Source organism: Camelus ferus, chromosome 5 (genome assembly GCF_009834535.1).
Source record: "Camelus ferus isolate YT-003-E chromosome 5, BCGSAC_Cfer_1.0, whole genome shotgun sequence".
NCBI lineage: Eukaryota > Metazoa > Chordata > Mammalia > Artiodactyla > Camelidae > Camelus > Camelus ferus.
Genome location: NC_045700.1, coordinates 65,821,610 through 65,838,785, shown reverse-complemented (window position 1 = coordinate 65,838,785; position 17,176 = coordinate 65,821,610). Strand labels below are relative to the sequence as shown.

General features: G+C 42.2%; 1 protein-coding gene across 5 annotated transcripts in view; it reads right to left on the bottom strand.

Moving 5' to 3' along the window:
• KLF7 (Kruppel like factor 7) overlaps positions 1–17,176 on the bottom strand; it is a 390,342-nt gene that overhangs the window by 288,469 nt on the left and 84,697 nt on the right. For 2 of the 5 annotated variants that reach the window (XM_032479981.1, XM_032479982.1), the window contains exon 1: positions 10,786–10,806. The exons of the other annotated variants lie outside the window; for them this stretch is intronic. In XM_032479981.1, coding sequence (XP_032335872.1) covers positions 10,786–10,791 — 6 coding nt within the window. In that variant the 5' untranslated portion in view covers positions 10,792–10,806. Of the gene's footprint in view, positions 1–10,785; positions 10,807–17,176 lie in introns of those variants that run through there. 5 annotated transcript variants of the gene reach the window in all.

Genomic DNA, 17,176 nt, shown 5'->3' with positions numbered 1-17,176 from the left:
CTACAGTGAATCTGAGCAATCATCCCCAATTTCCAGTATTAGGAACACAAGATTTACCAAACGCTTCCTCTGTAGGCAGAGAACTGGTAAGTTGCAGAAGAAGGCATACATTCATCTTTGTTCACAAAAATCTCAGATTACGCAGGAGAGTTAGGTAAATTTACTATTTCTCAATGATATTTCCCTGGACAGTCTGTGAAAGGTGCAAGTTACAATGTCTGCTTCTGAGAACTCCAAAGGGTTTGCCAAGCTCACAGCCCCTTTCAATGAGTTCTTGTCCCTCATTCACTGCTCCCAATGTTTGAACAAAGTGACTTGGAAAAGTTGGCCACAGGTGGCTGGTGCAAGCATGAGTACCTGATCCAAAGGCAGCAATCTATTGATTGGCCGACAGTCTTGCATAAGAAGAGCTCAGTGCCAGGAGGAAAATTGGATGCAGGCAGGGATGAACTTTTAGTTATAAGATAAAGAAGTACTAGGGATGTAATGTACAACATGTTAAACATAATTAACACTGCAGTATGCTATATATGAGAGTTGTTAAGAGAGTAAATCCTAAGAATTCTCATCACAAGGAAAAAAACTTTTTATTTCCTTGATTTTGTATCTATATGAGATGATGGACGTTCACTAAACCTATTGTGATAATCATTTCATGATGTGGGTAAGTCAAATCACTAGGCTGTGCACCTTAAACTTATACAGTGTTGTATGTCAATTATATCTCAATAAAACTGGAAGAAAAAAAAAAGAGGTAGGCACTACAAGGGTTCTCTATAATTGATCGTGATTAACTGACCCAGTCAGATCTTCTCAAGGGGTTTGCATGTAAGACACACATGTCAAGAAATGTGAAGAAATCTGACCTTCCTTATAAGCTAACAGTTTAGCCTGCCACACTCTATGGATGTTGACAGAAGATACAAGACACTTGGGTTAGAGACAAAGGATTTAATACGCACAGCACAGCAAGCAGCATAAGTGTCATATTTGCTTTGGTTTCCCTTGTCCCTCACCCCTTTAGGTCCCAAAGGGGTGACACAGAGCAGCCACGTGAAGCAGTAGGTTTGAATCACAACTAAGGATCCTCAGACTTGGGAAATCAAAATCTTTTATAATGGGTTACTAGCAATCCTTCCTATCTTTGCCCCTAAGAGAGACATTATTAGACTGAACAGCAAATAAAGCTGCCCTCAGCTCCAGAGGGAGACATTATCAGTATCTTCTAAGTCTGCTCTCTCTACAAACATTTATGAAAAGAGAGTCCGGAACAAAAGTTGTCAATGCCTCTGCTTTGCAAGATGTGCAGAAATGTAACAGACTTGCAAAGAATTGTCTCCCAACACCAACATACAATAGAAAGTTGTGTAGAAGGAAACTTAGAGACACACAAAGAGTGGGCAGCAAGTACCAACACGAGGCAGCAGAAGCAGAGAGAAAGAAAACAGAAATAGAAACTATTTGATAGCAGAAGAAATAAGTAAGAAAGGACACAGTATCTTCACGCCAGTGGAAGCCTGGTGGTATTTATACACGTGAACTAGAACCACATTCCCTCATTGAAACCGAATCATGCAGCATTTGTACAGAAGTTATCAGTGAATGTGGACAACAGCCAACCTTGAGAATCATTTTGTTTGAGGGTGGAAATTCTCATACTGTCCACGAAGGCACCCCCATCATAGTTAAGCAAGGCAAGCTACACGCTCTGGCTGTGTCAGGCTTGGGGTTTTGTGGGGGATTGTATTGAGTGGATGTGAGCCAAATACCGGAGGTGATTCACCTCACAAAGCTAAGCATTGGAAAACCATTTCTATCACAGTACCATTTATGTTAAAGAAGTTGCTTTGAAACTGTTTTTAGCTTCCTGCATTTTATCTCTTATTTTGCTTCTTAATCCAACCTGCTTCTCTAGACAAGAGGTGTTTATTGTTATTTGTCAGGGACAGTAATAGCCAGATGATTCTAGATATATCCTTGTTAAAGTCAACACAACAATTATCTCCAAGGAGAATACATATTTATTTTAGACAATAACTTGGCCTCTGTTTCCTATTTGTCTACTTATGGTTAGTTCATTATACTTTATTTCCGAAAATACAAATATCTCACATTTTTTGCATTATGTGTACATTCCAAGCAGGCACCTTAAGTTGTTACTACCTCTTATTTTTATCACATTAAGTATTTTATTCACTCCTACAACAACAACAATAAAAAAAAAAACCTTCCTGTTCATTGATAATTAGATGTTTTGCTTCATTTGGATTTCCTCCAACAATCTTCTGTTCAGATTCAGCTCTTATAATTAATTACCCTCTTGCTGAACAACTGAAAGCTGAAGTCTGACCAAAGTACATCTCATCCCACACAGATGTCCTAGTTACTCCACAAAAGGTTAATTAATCATAAGAGGTGCTTTAGAGCAGGAGGCGCTGGAAGAAATTCAGACCCAGTTTCTGGCAACATAGAAAAACCACCATCATGCCCATTGCTATTGGGCTCACACTGAGAGAATCGTTCCAGTGGAACAAAAATTCAACTGCACAAAATAGCTGGTGGATATAATATCATGCCTCAGACAATGGAGTGCGCCACTTCCCAGTCACTGATGATTCAGAATCCCAGACTGCCTGTGAGGGCAGGTCAGCCCTGTTTATCCTCATTTAACAGAGGTGCCTGAAACTCCCGAATCACAACAATGGCAGAAGCGGTCTTCGTGGTGCTCCTCTCCCTGGCTGGGTGCCATCTCATCACATGAATGAATCTCCTCTCCAGCCAAAACCATCTACACACAGTCTTCCAAATACACCTTCCACTTTCCCGACCTGTGGTTTTAGCCATGCTAATCCTCCCAGTCCAGGAATAGCCCTGCCTTCTTCCACTGTCTAGCCAAAGCCTATAATTCAGTCAAGAGCCAGTTCAAATACCTCCTCCTTGTGAACCTGCCCCTAGAGCATTCCAACCCACAGGAAGTGCTTCCTCTTTTGACTTAGGAGCAGCTATGATACAGTAGAAGGAACAATGTCGTGGGAAACAGAAAACATATGCAATACTGGCTCTGTTAAATGTGTAACTTTGAGCAAGTTGTTTAACTCCTGTGAGCCTCAGCTTTTTGCACAATAAAATGGGAAGAATAACAACTACTCTGTGGGCTTTATTATGAAGATGAAATAGAATAAGGTATATAAAAATGTTTGTCATTTTGTTGCTGCTCAGCACATATTTTTTTGCTTACTTGATAACTGACCATTCTCATGCTTTCCTTTTCTTTCTTTCTTTGTTTTTCTTCCTTTTAACAAAAGGTGAGAAGGAAGGTCATCTTAGTGGTCCTTAAGAAAGTAATCATCATCAAAGTAGCCACCCTTAGGAAAATAGGAAGATGGTTCCATTTTTCTGGGAACGTGGATTCATCAATTATGTGTTTTAAAGATCAATGAGAAGACATTTCCAAACCCTGGGAAGGAAACTGTCAGGGTTGCAGAGAAGGAAAAGAGATCAAGACTCTGAGACCAAGAATCTGAACCCCTCGAGGCCAAGCATTGGGGGATCCATTGTGGTACTGGGAGTGGCTGTGAATTGAACAGGGAGAGAGTCAGCTACAGCGGGTCATGCTGCTAGGGGTAGCATCCACAGGAGATGACCCCCATTCTGGCTCCCTCATCCAGGCAAGTTGCCCTCCTGCTGCCAGCACACTCTCGTGGATGATGAGAGAGACCGCATATGGAGTCCCAGGGCCCCTGAGAGTCAGGAAAGAGGGCTCCATATTCTGGAAATGGAAGGCAAGGGAAGCTCTGGTGACAGCTATAACTTGTCTCATCATGTCTCATAAACTTGCAGCACGCTTTTCTCCCCAACTAGATTTTATGCTCCTGGAGGCCAAAAGCATGTTTTACATTTTGAATATTTTCCTCAGGACCTGGCCCAGAGCTCAGTGTGCATATGGTAGACTTTGAGCTCTTTCCTGGGCCCTCACTAGATGAGTCACTTTTCTCTTTTCCCTCTTCTGTGCCTTGTTTGTTTAGTCATGATTTAAATCATAAGAAAGTACATTCTAAATCAATGTTGAGGATTCTGGATGGTTGATGTTTTCTCCTGCTGAATGATTCACTCCCTTTCTCTTAGAAGCTCCCATTGAAACAGAGAATTAATGAGCTTGAGGGAAGGAGAGAGTGAGAAGAGAGCAAGAAAGAGGTTGGGATACGTGGCTATGTATTAGGAGCAAAAAGAGCAACTTGTCTTTCGAGAAGATTCCGTGAGAAACAGATGGCAATTCTAGTTCACAGTGGCAGCAAGGTGACAGTGCTGCTTCTGGAGAGAGTCAGATCTCCCCTGTCTCCTTGTCTACTATGTTTATTTAGTTCTCATTTGGAAGTCAGTCTTGATCTGACAGTATAGGGAAGATTTCCTTCCTATCTAAGATGTCAACCTGTAAAACATACCAGTGGAAATAAATAACAATTTGCATTCAAAGCACCTGTGTTTAAGGGTTCAAATCTCTTTCCAGGCATGACTGTGCCCAGTCTTCAGAGATAACAGAGTACTTATCGATTATCTTTATTTTAAAGATGTCAAAACTGAGTCAGCAATGTCAAATACCAAGTTTAGCTGAAGAGAATTGGAACCTAATTCCATCCTTTGTGTATATACAATTATTATCATTACTATCATTCAATGGCATTTCTGATGCTAATACAACCCACTGTGCAGAATTCAGCCTGCACCTGAAATGCAGCCAGGGAGACGATGTTTAACAAAAAATAATTTTGAGACCACAGCACTTCCAGTTTCTGAAAGCCGTAAAATGAATCCCAAATTTATTCCTAATGGAAATAAATCACAGAATCCAAGGTACAAAATTATTTCCACAGCTGCTCCAATAAACATCAGAAAAGGCCTTGCCAACTCTTGACTATTCAGGCTACTGCTGTACAAAGAAGGAGCTTTTTAAAAGAATAACCCTTGTCTATCCTCATGAAAGGCTAATATGTAGGCATTACCAGATTCTAAAAAGAACATGTTCAGTTTCAAATTTTCTCAAAACCTTCTGGTTATATTTACTCACTTTCTCAATTAGCAGGTGTTTGAAGCCCTGAAAAATTTTCTCACTGCTCTAATTTTATAGTCAATGACATGGATATAGAGATAGAGATCTAGAGATACAGAGATAGAAGATCTTGTCTATTCCCCTAACCAGATTGTTACGCTGCTCACGAATCCTAACTGTAGCTAGAGTCTTCCTGTATCTCCCAGGAAGATACCCACTATGGTTTGCTCATGGAGAAACCTTTATAAACGCATGTTGATTGATGACTCAATGTAAATATACAAGTTAATTCTGAATGGATGGAAAAATAATGGTGACCTCAAGAAATCACCCCCTATCCTTACCTTTCCAGTTGTTAAAAAACAGTGATTTAAACTATAGAGACTGTAAAAAAAAAATCAGTGGTTTCCAGGGACTGGGGGACAAGGAAGAATTTATGAATAGGTAGAACATAGAAGATTTTTAGGGCAGTGAAAATACTGTGAATGATACTATAATGATGGATACATGTCATTATACATTTGTCCAGAGCCATAGAATGAACCCTAATATAAACTCTGGACTCTGGGGGATAATGATGTGTCTGTGTAGGTTCATCTCCTGTAATAAAGGTACCACTCTGGTGTGGGGTGTCGATAGAGAGGCTATGCGTGTGTGGTGGCAGGGGGTAGATGGCAAATCTCTGTAACTTCCTCTTAATTTTTCTATGAGCCTAAAACTGCTCTAAAAAAAAATAAAATCTTTTTAAAAATGTCCCTTCCTAATTCTGTGTGAAGACATGCATGCTGGTGCCATGCACAACTCCTAAAGGAAGGCAGGCCTGCCGTACTCAGGATGTTCCCTGGAGCTACCCAGCAGTAATGAGGCTTTCAAAAGCAAGGAGACAGGCGGGCAAGGGAGCAAGAGAAAAGACACTGCTGTGACAAGTGGAGAAGCAACTCTACAGTCCACAGTTATGTAGGTTGTAGATTTTTTCCCCCCAGTGATTTAAAGTGCTATAATTGAGCTACATTTGGCATCAGAAAAATCTGAGTTCAAGTCCTAATTCTGTCTCTGACCAGATGGGTGTACTTGAGCATATTACTAAATCTTGCTAATCCTCATCTTCATTAACTGTAAAATAGGTGAAATAGCAGCTTTGTTGTGAGAATTAAATATGCCAATTCACTCCAAGTGCATTAACAGGAACTGAACATTCAAGTAGTGTCAGTTTCTTCGCCTTTCTGACTTCCTCGTCTACCAAGGCATGGTTTTTCCATAAAAGCAGGGCTGGAGAGATCACAAAATGACCCCACTTCTCTCTGTCACAGTATTTCTCAACTTTTAAAAACCCACATGCCCCTTGATCAGACAAAAGGTTCAATCTCCCACATCCCATGTTGAGATTTATAGCTTTGACCCCCTAAGATGGGCTGGGAAATTAAAAAGGCAAGTAATACATGAATATTCCCCAAATCTCTCCAAACCACAAAGAGCACTGTGGATGAGCCCACATGTCTGCCTGTGGGTGAGTGTGGGTGTGTTTCAGAGTGAAATTTTCATTTGCTACTCTCCGGTTACTTAGCCCCCGCCAGAAGAATTCAATTATTCCCAGAAGTCAGAGACATGTCAAGTCAGCTATTTTGCTTAAAGAAACAAGATACAACTTAAAGTCCCAAACAGAAAACTAGGGAAAGAAGAAATTGTTTGGGTAGCTCTATAATCGCTGAAGTTCTTGCCAGCAACTCAAGACAGGCTATCACCACCTGATTGTTTTTCAAGAAATGCAAATGACACATCAATTTCCTTGCTCTGTGACGTATCAGTAAGCCAACTTGCCTGGTGCTTGCTAAGCCTCTTCACTGGACTCTATGGAACCAGCATTGGGAAGGGAGGAGAGGAAGTGAAACAGGCATCTTTTAGATTTCCTTCGCCTCTTGCTCTATCTGCATCCTGGCAGGAATCCGCCAGGCTTGTTCATACGCATTACCCAATTTGTACTATTTGTAAGACAAAGGGAGCCATGCCGCCCCAGGTGCCTGTTGCAGTGCATGGGGTTTAGCAATGACAGGAAAATTTTTACACGATTTTCTGTTAGTCTGTGCTGGAAAGAAGGATGCCAGCAAAGTTTGTATAGCATACCTCCAAAGACGTCTCCTTCGGAGCTGTGGGGAGACTTTGAGAAAAGAAGTTTTGGAGGAAAAAAAAGATGTGATATTCGAAATAATTTTAACAAATGTAAAAAACTCTAATCAAGATCTCTAAGCCTACCTGTAACTGGATACCCCAGGTTACCTTTTCCACATTCTGCAATTTCATTTTCTTGATAGAAGCTACATTCTTCTAAATTGGTCTGGTCCAATGCTAATCACATATTCACAGCCATATTCAAAGAGACTTTAAAAAATCTATTCTGATCATTAAATCGGGGCTACAGTAGTGATAGAACACCTCAGGGTAACCTAGGATTTGCGGCTTTTTTCTTTCTGAAACATACCACTTCGACACACATAGGTCATTCTCTGGCAAAGAAAGCAGAGCTCAGCAACTGCTTTATCAGAAGAACTCACAGGCATTAATTTCTAACAAAGCTAACCCATCCCCGAGCTCAGCGACACAATACACCCAGATACCCACATAGGCCTGCGTGCGTGTGTGTGCACATGCGCATACATGCACACTCTGAAATTCTGCTCTATCAGCCTCTAGTCCTTCCTGCTTGGGTCTGGAGGAAACAGACTAAACATGTTCACCCACATTACATTTTCTGTACTCAGAACAACAAATTAGAACCACAGTCTCACTTTTTATTCTGTTCTTTGAGCCATCTTCCAAAAAGAAAATCCACTTGTGCAGGGAAAGTGTGGAGCAATACCTAGAAATAGATACTGGGGCTAAACATTTTGCCTTTGACCTGAATTAAAAGAGGCAACAAGCAAAACTGGAAAACAGAATCACTCCCTCTCTCAGCTATGTCCTGGCTGTCTTCTCTCCATGTTTAGTGCTAACGGTACAAGATGAACCAGACGGACCCAGTATTTGCTCGCATCAAATTTACAGAACAGCGGCAGAAACAGACAAGTCAAGAGGCAATTTCAGGACAGTGTGGTAAGTGCAGAAAGAGTGAGTTAAGGATGCCCTTGGAGTGCAAAGAGGACATCTAACCCTGGAAGATGATTAGAAGTTAGACCGAAGAGGGGAGAAGAGCAGAGACCATGGCCAGCAAGGAGAGCCCTTCTGGTTCCTTGTGGCTGGGGATCTGAAGAGTGCCACAGGGGTGTAATGAGTCACCAGGCTGCAGGGCTAAGTGTGGATCAGATGAGGAAGGCCTTATAGAGCAGAATAAAGATTTGGGACATCAGAGAAGTACTTTAAGCAGGGGAGTGACATGATCAGATTTGCTGTTTAGAAAGAGCACTTTGTCTGCAGCAGAGAGAACGAATTGGAGAGTAGTATGGTTAAAAGCGAGGAGAGCAGTTAGAAGGCAGCTGGAGCAGTCCCGAGGAGAGCTACGGCAGCCTGGCTCACAGGCGTGACAGTAAAGATGGAGAAAAGTGGGTAAGTCAAGGAGCCAAATCTCTACCTTCCCTCAGACAGGTGAACGGAAATGATGCACTGCAGCAGGGAGAGGGACGTGACATTTTGCCTAATGCTCTTCAATACAAATGATCATTTCACATTTTCTCTTAGAAAAATCACCATCTCTCATTCATCTTCTTAAATTCTTGGTAATTGAAAGAAATACGAAATCTATCATTTATTTTGAACACAGAAAGGTCAAACAGTTCTCCTGGCCGACACACACAGCTCATTTTGTAATCATCCAGCATGTATTTTCCATGGGACCTGCACAGCCACCATTTCACTCCTGGCACTTGTTCATCAGTCCACTTTCTCAAAGCGAATGAGTGAGCAAATGGCAATCAATGCTCCCAATAAAAGTTTTAGGAGATAATTACAGTGACGGGAAATGCAGTCATCACAATAGTCATGCTGGGTTTGTTGTGATGCTACTAATCACACCAACTTTTCTGATTTCATGTAAATTGCAGGGACCTTTATTCCTGTAGGAATCTCTATTAATAGATAATATCATTATGCTAATAGCTGCTTAAAGTATAATTTAAAAATTTAAGCCAGGTATTTTAAAACACTGTAATAACCTAACAAATATGAGCCAAAAAATAAGGCTTACCACATTTAACGAAATTATTTTTAAAGAGAGACACCTGCAATTTACCCATTAAAAAATACTTGGGACTGAGTGATTAAATGTATGTATGCTTTTTCAATTACTCAACAAAACAGAAAGTCTAAATGTTCCACTATCTGAGCTCCTGTTTACTGCTAATGGATGAATGTTTATACATGCACACCACAATTATGGACTATACATAGGTATGCTACTGTTTATTCATTCATTCAACAAATACTAGGCACTTACCTTATGCCCAACACTATGCTAGGCATTGAGGACCCAAGAAAAGAAACGAACGTACTGACAGACCAGAAGGGGTAACTTATATTCAAATAAATATGATATTGACATCTGTGCCAAATACGGACAAGTGCAAGACACCAGAATTCTATGGAGGAAGATGTCCTTAACTCAATCATGGAGGCCTTCCTAGAGGAGGTGATTTTTAAGGTGGCTCTTAACAGAAAAGTCAAGCACTTGACAGACAAGTCCAAAAGTGGGGGATAATTCAGGAAAGGAAGAAAAGGCTTTTCAAGGGTACAGAAGTCCAAAAGGAAACAGTGTGAACTGGGAGCTGCAAGGTTAGAGCACAAGGCCCATTAGAGAAGAGTCGGGGAAGACTGCAGAAAGCCTGTTATGCCAGAGCAAGGCCATTAGGGTAGGGAAGAAGCACAGATAGATTTTCTTGACTTGCTCTGTAGAAAAAGAGCATCTATGCAGCTAGGACACCATCTTACAGTTAATGGTATAGTAACCATGTTGTCCAAATTATGGCATGGAGTAGACCACTGGAAAACAAGGCTGTCCTTAGAAATCCAAATATATCCCCTTTCTCTCCTACCTCCCTTACCTTGCTAACTCAGACTCAGACTTCTTTGGCTTCAATATCACTTAAGTCCTCCCTAACCCCTCCGATTGTTCAGTGACCCCACATCTGTGCTGAGCCGTGTTAGGAATAGGCTGTGGCCTGCACAGGATCAAGTGCAGGCTGCTGAAAACACCCTACCCTTTCTTCCACTCTTTACACACACACACACACACACACAAAAACACACGAAGTGTTGAAAAGTCTGAACACTTGCTAAGGGCTTGGTCAGTGTTATCTGGGAGAGTCAGTTAATTATCTATCTGGCTTCCAGTTTAACAGCAAACAGTTTATCCACTTAACTCTTGCTTCATAGTCCTAACTTAAAATCAGGACACAGGGAAACTCCATTTGACCGGGAGTGTGGGTGAGGGGTTCTGGGGAGGCCGGGAGCAACAGGGTAGCAGGAGAAACACTGGGGAAAGAAGCCTTAGTGGAGGGACAGTGGGAGGACGCAAAGGGAGCCCTGGGAATGGGGACACTGCAGAGGAAGGCTCAAGACCTACTGGGAACTAGAGCCTCAGTCCTGCATGTAGAAAATTCCAGATATCCAGCGGCCTGACAAAATAAAAGCTGGGGGAGAACTTCCTGCCTGAATCTGGTCTCTTCAGCTTCATCAGGAAGTAGTATCCTGTTTTCACATCATCACATTTCTGCCACCTGCGTCGCCCTTCAACCCCTTTGAAGCGGTCCTACCTCCATTGAAGTCGGCAGCCTTCCCACGGGGCGATTTGCAAATACCTAAAGCCCCACTCAGTCAGGGCAGCACTGCCATCCATATTTAGGGATTTTAATCTTTCCACATAAATCACTCCCTCCAGCTCCTTAATCATGTGTGACAACTTGCAGTGACTGCATCTCGTGCTCTAATTTCCCTGAAAGGTCTTGCAAGCTAAGCAGGGTTAAGCTGAGTCAGTAACTTAGACGGAAGATGCCAGAACCACACAGGAAATGCACAAAATGAGTCAACAGACAGCTCATGTCTTTCTGAAGTCTGCCTCTCACCATCTGGAAGAGGGGCTCCCTGGGTCCAGAAGCCCGCTGTTTTCTGAATGAGGGGCCAGCTGCGAGCATCATAGCAGGCTCTCCTCGCCTATGGAAACTGGAAGTCGGACGAGGATCCCAACAAGCCCTTTTAGCTTTGCTGTGCTCTGTGCTTATGCTCCCAACTTCCTTCAAGAGGCAGAGTAACACCAGAACCAATCAAGTTGGTGTGGTAGGAGGACTTTGAACCAAACTAGGAAGAATTCTGGCCTTTATCAAGATTCCCAGACCATAGCTGTGGGAATGAGGCTATGTCCCAGCCCTTTATTATTCTGAACTGAACACTATTACAGCCCCATACTTCCTTACCTATTAAACAGAGCCTCTTGGCAATGACATATGCTTCCTTTGCCTTAACATTTGAATGTGACGTTAAATTCCACGTAATTCTGTGTATTGGCTTGATCTACTGAGAGAGGACAAGAGAGAGGTCACCAAGTGCCAATTCTTTTAATAGTAAGTAACATTTACCTGAGTGCTTGGTCATAACAAGCACTTTTCTAAGCACTTTATTCATAAAGTTCTTAACAGGGAGAGGAGAATTTGAGACACACAGAGGTTAAGGAACGTGCCCAAGGTCACACAAAGAACAAGAAGCAACGCTGGGATCTGAACACAGATAGTATGATCCCAGAGCCCATGGTCTGCATTCTGCTGTTCCACCTAGATTCTTTGGTACTACTGACGTTTCTGCCTCTCAAAGAAAATTGGGAATATAATAAGAGTTTACAGGGGAATTATTAAAAATACATTTTTATAAATAAGGACGATGAGGGATGATACCCTCTAAAATAGATGCAAGAGCATTGGCTTGTCCTGGAAATGTGGGAAGGAACTCAGGGCAGTGAGGCTGATTCGGTGGGAGGTGGGGACAAACATTTACCAGTGGATCTCACAGCCCCCTTCAAGGTGGGGAGAAGACAGTTGGTTAAAACCAAAGAACACTGGGCAGGAAGTGATGTCATTGCCCAGGGAGTGGCTGAAGCAATGATCAGGGATGTAAGCTGGTTGGGGGAGGAAGCAAAGGAAGTTGGCACTGGAACAAAGTAGAGAGATCAAGGTCATGGGTGTCCCGAGACATGAGTTATCTCGCTTAATCCTCATCACCATTTTAGGCTTCTCAATCACCTCCATTTTTAAAATGAAGAAGTTTAGCCACAGGAAAATGAAGTAATTTGCCTAAGGTCACAGAGAAGTGAGTGGCAGTGCCTAAGGAGTAGGCCCAGGGTAGGCAGCCTGACCCAGAGGCTGGGCTCCTGGTCCTAGGCCACCCTGGAAGGGGCAGCGGAGAGGAGAGAGGTTCCAGGTGCAGAAACTCCAGAAATAACTGGGGAAGCGAGCTTGGAGGCAGCACAAGGGGAGGGGTTGGCAGGCACACATGTAGGGTGAATTGATTGAAGGAAGGAAGGAAGATTGAAAGGAAGATTGAAGGAAGGAAGGTTGATTGAAGGAAGGAAGATTGAAGTTTTTCTTCCTCCGAGGTAAGAGGGAAAGAATAGAAATGGTGTGAGCACATCTGAGCAGTGTTCTAGCCAGGCAGGAGAGGCTAGCTCATGTCCCAGAGGTCTCATTTTCTCAGCGAATTGGAGCAGAGGTATCTGCCAAGGTCTGTAACCCTGGAGGGGCTGGGTCAGAGCTACAGCTTAAGACCCTGGCACGGCTGAAGCAGCTGCTGTGCTGACCCCCCCCCCCCCCGCAAGTGAGTGCGAGCAATGCTCAGCAGCTCGGCGCCCTTTCTGAGCTTATGTTGCCTTTACAGTGAAACCATTTGCCCCGATTTTGTGATTTTCTACAGCAACGGCTGCAGGTACAGGAGGAGAATTAAAGAAAATGACTGAGGTCCTTTCCTCAGTATTGGGTTTACTGCTTGCAAACCCCTGGATGCCCCAGAGTGCTAAAATTATCTAGTTTCTTCCAAAGAGGAAAAGTTTGAGGGCAGGTAATCCATAAAGGGCAAGGCCAAGGCACAGAATCTGAGGTGTAGCCTGTGGTTCACAGTAGACACACTGGCACCAAACTTGGGTTCAGCTCCCACTGGCACCTCTTGCTAGCTGGTGACCTTGGACAAGTTACTTAACCTCTCTATGTCCCCACTCTTTGGACTATAGAAGGGGGTATTACCTAAGCTTACTTCAAAAGTTGTTGCAAGGATTAAATAAAACATATGAAGCACCTAGCATCGTGTCTAAAGCATAATAAGTGGTCAATAACTGTTAACTTTCATTAAGACTCAAACAAGGACTTCACTGATGCGCGGGTTCCTCAGTGTCCTCCCCAATCAGCATTCACTACCAGAAGCACGGCATCTCATGCATATACATGTGTGCACTAAATCATGTGAGAGACCAGAACCTCTCAGCCATCAGCGGTGGCTTTAAGTTGTCCAGCTGTGCTGACTAGTTCTTGTTTTCAGATATAAGCAAAGAGGTGGTATAATGGACTATGAGTTTGCTCCGAGGGAAAGGAGCCAACTGTTTCCTATTTGATGCCAATAAGACCTTGACCTTTCCTGCTTTCTATGTCAGCCTTCCTCTCAGAAAGCAAATCCAGACCACAAGTCTCGCCAGAGAGTCGATATTAAATTAAACCTAGAATTTTAAAACATAGCTCAGGTCTTTCTCAACAATTACAATCCTTTTTAAGCATTAGATTTTCTGTATGGGCTCCCCAAAAGAGTTGCAGAATAGAACTAGTATTGTTTATCCTTCTTCCAAATCTCTACAGTCTATTCAGTATGATTTCTTTTTATAGTCTCTCAGGTTTAAGTAATACTTGTTGCCCAGGATTGGGTTCTTTTTCTGCATGAACGAAAAAATTTTCTTGAAAATGCGATTAGAACACAAATGCCTTATGCACTTAGATGTGCTGAATAGCTACATTCTAAACTTCCTAAGAACTTCCTTTTCATGAAAGAGAAATGCTTTTTCTGTTTTTCTGGAAAACAGAAGCAATAAAATTCAGAAGAATATCAATGGAATTCCTTTCTCTAAATTCTTGTGTTGACTTGTGGTCTCTCTTAGGCCATGCCTCTAACTGTTGCACATGTCACTACCTTCTTCCTCACTTGGGCAGGAATATTATTTGCTTCTCCCACTGTACCTAACAAGCTCCAAGCTCCCAATAGAAACTTTTTGATTGACGGAAAATACTTTTTGTTTAACTAATCCATGTAGATCAGAAACCCAGGCAGGTAAATGAATAATGAAGCAGGTTGGGTGTGAGACAATATGAAGTGATGGGGACAGAGAAAACTGAGAAAACATAAAAAAAAAACAAAAACAAAAAACTGCATGTCCCATCTAAGGGGACAGCTGGAACTCAGCTGCACCTCACCCCTGTCATGTAGCAGTATAGGTCCTGTGTTGCTAGATGTTTCAATTTTTAGATAGAAGATATTTTAAAACAAACTGTGGTTACCAAAGGGGAAAGGGGGGAGGGATAAATTGGGAGTTTGGGATTAACATATACACATTACTATATATAAAATAGATAAACAACAAGGACCTACTGTATAGCTCAGGGAACTATATTCAATTTCTTGTGATAAGCTAGAATGGAAAAGAATCTGAAATATATGTATGTATGTATGTATGTATATGTATAACTGAATCACTTTGCTGTACACCTGAAACTAACATTGTAAATCAACTACACTTCAACAAAAAATAAAATTAAAAAAAGAGGATAAACTTTTAACATGGAATCTCCCAGCTTTTACATGAGGGCAACCAATTTAAAAAAATTAAAATGTCAATACAAAGCAGGCCCAATAAAATACATTTGTGGGCCAGGTTCAGCCCAGGACCAACAACACACAATATCTTAGTCAAAGGAAATTCCTGAGAAACTATGATGAGTAATTCAGACTCTCCTTATCTCTCCTTTACACCAGACACCTTCCAGCAGCTTTGCGACCACGGCCTGCAGTCCTACCCTCTGTCTTTTCCGGCTGCCAGTCACAGCTGGACTGGCTCACCTCTCATACTAAGACTCACCCTGAGTCAGTTCAGAATGACAAACCATGCCGTCACACAGCCCGCTGAGCCTTTTGACGGTGTTGTACAAAACTGAAAGGATGGTAATTGGTAGAGAAGATGTTCAGGTTAAACGTTGTGACAAACTTTTTATAAAGTCTGGGTGATTTCATGATTCTTACAGAGCCCCAGCAAAGCCACCTGAAGAAACGACATGTCCAGTCAAGTGTCATGCTTCAGACGTCGGCAGATAGTCTGCAGAGGCAGGAAGGGTCAGAAGGAAAATTCCATTCTCCCCCACCCCCGTCAGCCCCAAATTAGTTGGTATAAAACAAAGATTTCTACTTTCCTGGGAAGCTCAAAAACAAGTTCTTGCTAATGGAAGAATATTTAACCCAATAATAGGTTTGTATCCTTGTCAGAATTTATAAGTTTTCCTTTGGCATAAAACCCTGATTTCATTCACGACTTGGGAGCCTCAGTAAGGCTCAGTACTTGTTCTAAAATAAAGCACTACTGAAATTCCTGAAGGTGAATCCGATGTCATACCAACCCTCCTTTCCCCAGCACCTGACACAATACCAGTCACAGACTCAAGACTCGACAAATGTTTATTTAATGAATTAATTAATGATGGAATGATTGAACTCGATCCATGCCTCGAATGGTCTCACACAGTAATGCTGGGGGAAGGGGATAGAAGAGAAAGAGGGCAAAGATCAGCATCTTTACATGCAACGTGCAGTGCTCTGTCTTTGTGTTTAAAATACTTTAGAGAATTGTGTGGTGATTTATCTAATCCACTCTGTCAGGAAGAATCTGAAGATGTAATCTCTGGCTCCCTGCTAAGTCTTTGCATGTGCTGATTGGAGGTGGCTCCAGGAGTGAAGCTAAAACAATTAATTGCACTATTAAATAAACACTTTATGTTCCCTTGAAAAGCTTGAACAAGAGCCTTGGCATCAGACAGGAAAAGATGCTGAGGCATCAGAATCATGAAAGAGACGTTAAATCTCTTTCTGCCTGCAGCCCTGTGGATTCCACTGTCTGCTCCCCAACCCTGCGAAGTTCACAGTTCTTTAACATGACACTGAGCTTGACAGAGAAATTGCAGGTACTCAAGTGTGTATCTGCATTGCAACAGATGTCAGCATCACATTTAGAAGGAAATTGAATTACAGATGGAAGGAGCCTGGGAGTTGAGAGCATCTGTTATAGGAATCTGGATTTGAAAGAATACATTTGAAAAATAAGTCTCTTCAGCTTTGGAATGAACTAAAATTGTTCGTGATTCCTAGTGCCATTCTCCCTCGTCTCTCTCTCTCCAATTTTTAGAAGGAATGAGAAAAGACTGAAGTTTTCCCACACTGTCAAGATGGAGAATATTATTAGAAAACACCGCAGAGAAGAACGCATGCTTTTTATCAGTAGTGGAATGCCAATTAGAAATGTTAGAATATCCTAAAGATTTTCTTCAAGGAATCCTAATATCCTTGCCCTAATGAAAAGCACAACGTTGTGTGGGAGTTTTTAGAACTGACTTATCATGCTTGGTCAGCATAAAGCATCTAGAACCTGCAGGTGACCTTTCTTGTTGCCACTGTCCATTTTGTTTTAGTTAACTTGAGAAGGAACCATTCAATCCAAGCAGTCATTATCATTTTATTCCACAAAGAAGTCTCTCTTTGAGCAAATAATTCTTAGAGGATAGTTTATGGCCCTAAGTAAAATCATTCCTGATAAATATGACCCTTCGACTGCATACAGGACATAGCTCACTCCTTCCCAATCATGTTCTGACAGCGGTTCAGCTCACACCTGACAGAACCCGTTACAGCTACGTGGGCTGCAGGCTGTGGAGGAAAGGACTGAGAGCACACACTCATTTTCACACCGGTCTGAACAGCAGCTTCCAGGCTCTCACACCCTTCAGTTATCCCAGTCTCATCTCCAGTCGTGAAAGACAGCATTCGTAGATTCTAATCAGAAGGACAGTGATAATCTGTGACTTCTTCATAGCACCCTGGAGATCAGCTCATGCCTAGACCTGGATAACTGTGCGAAGTGCC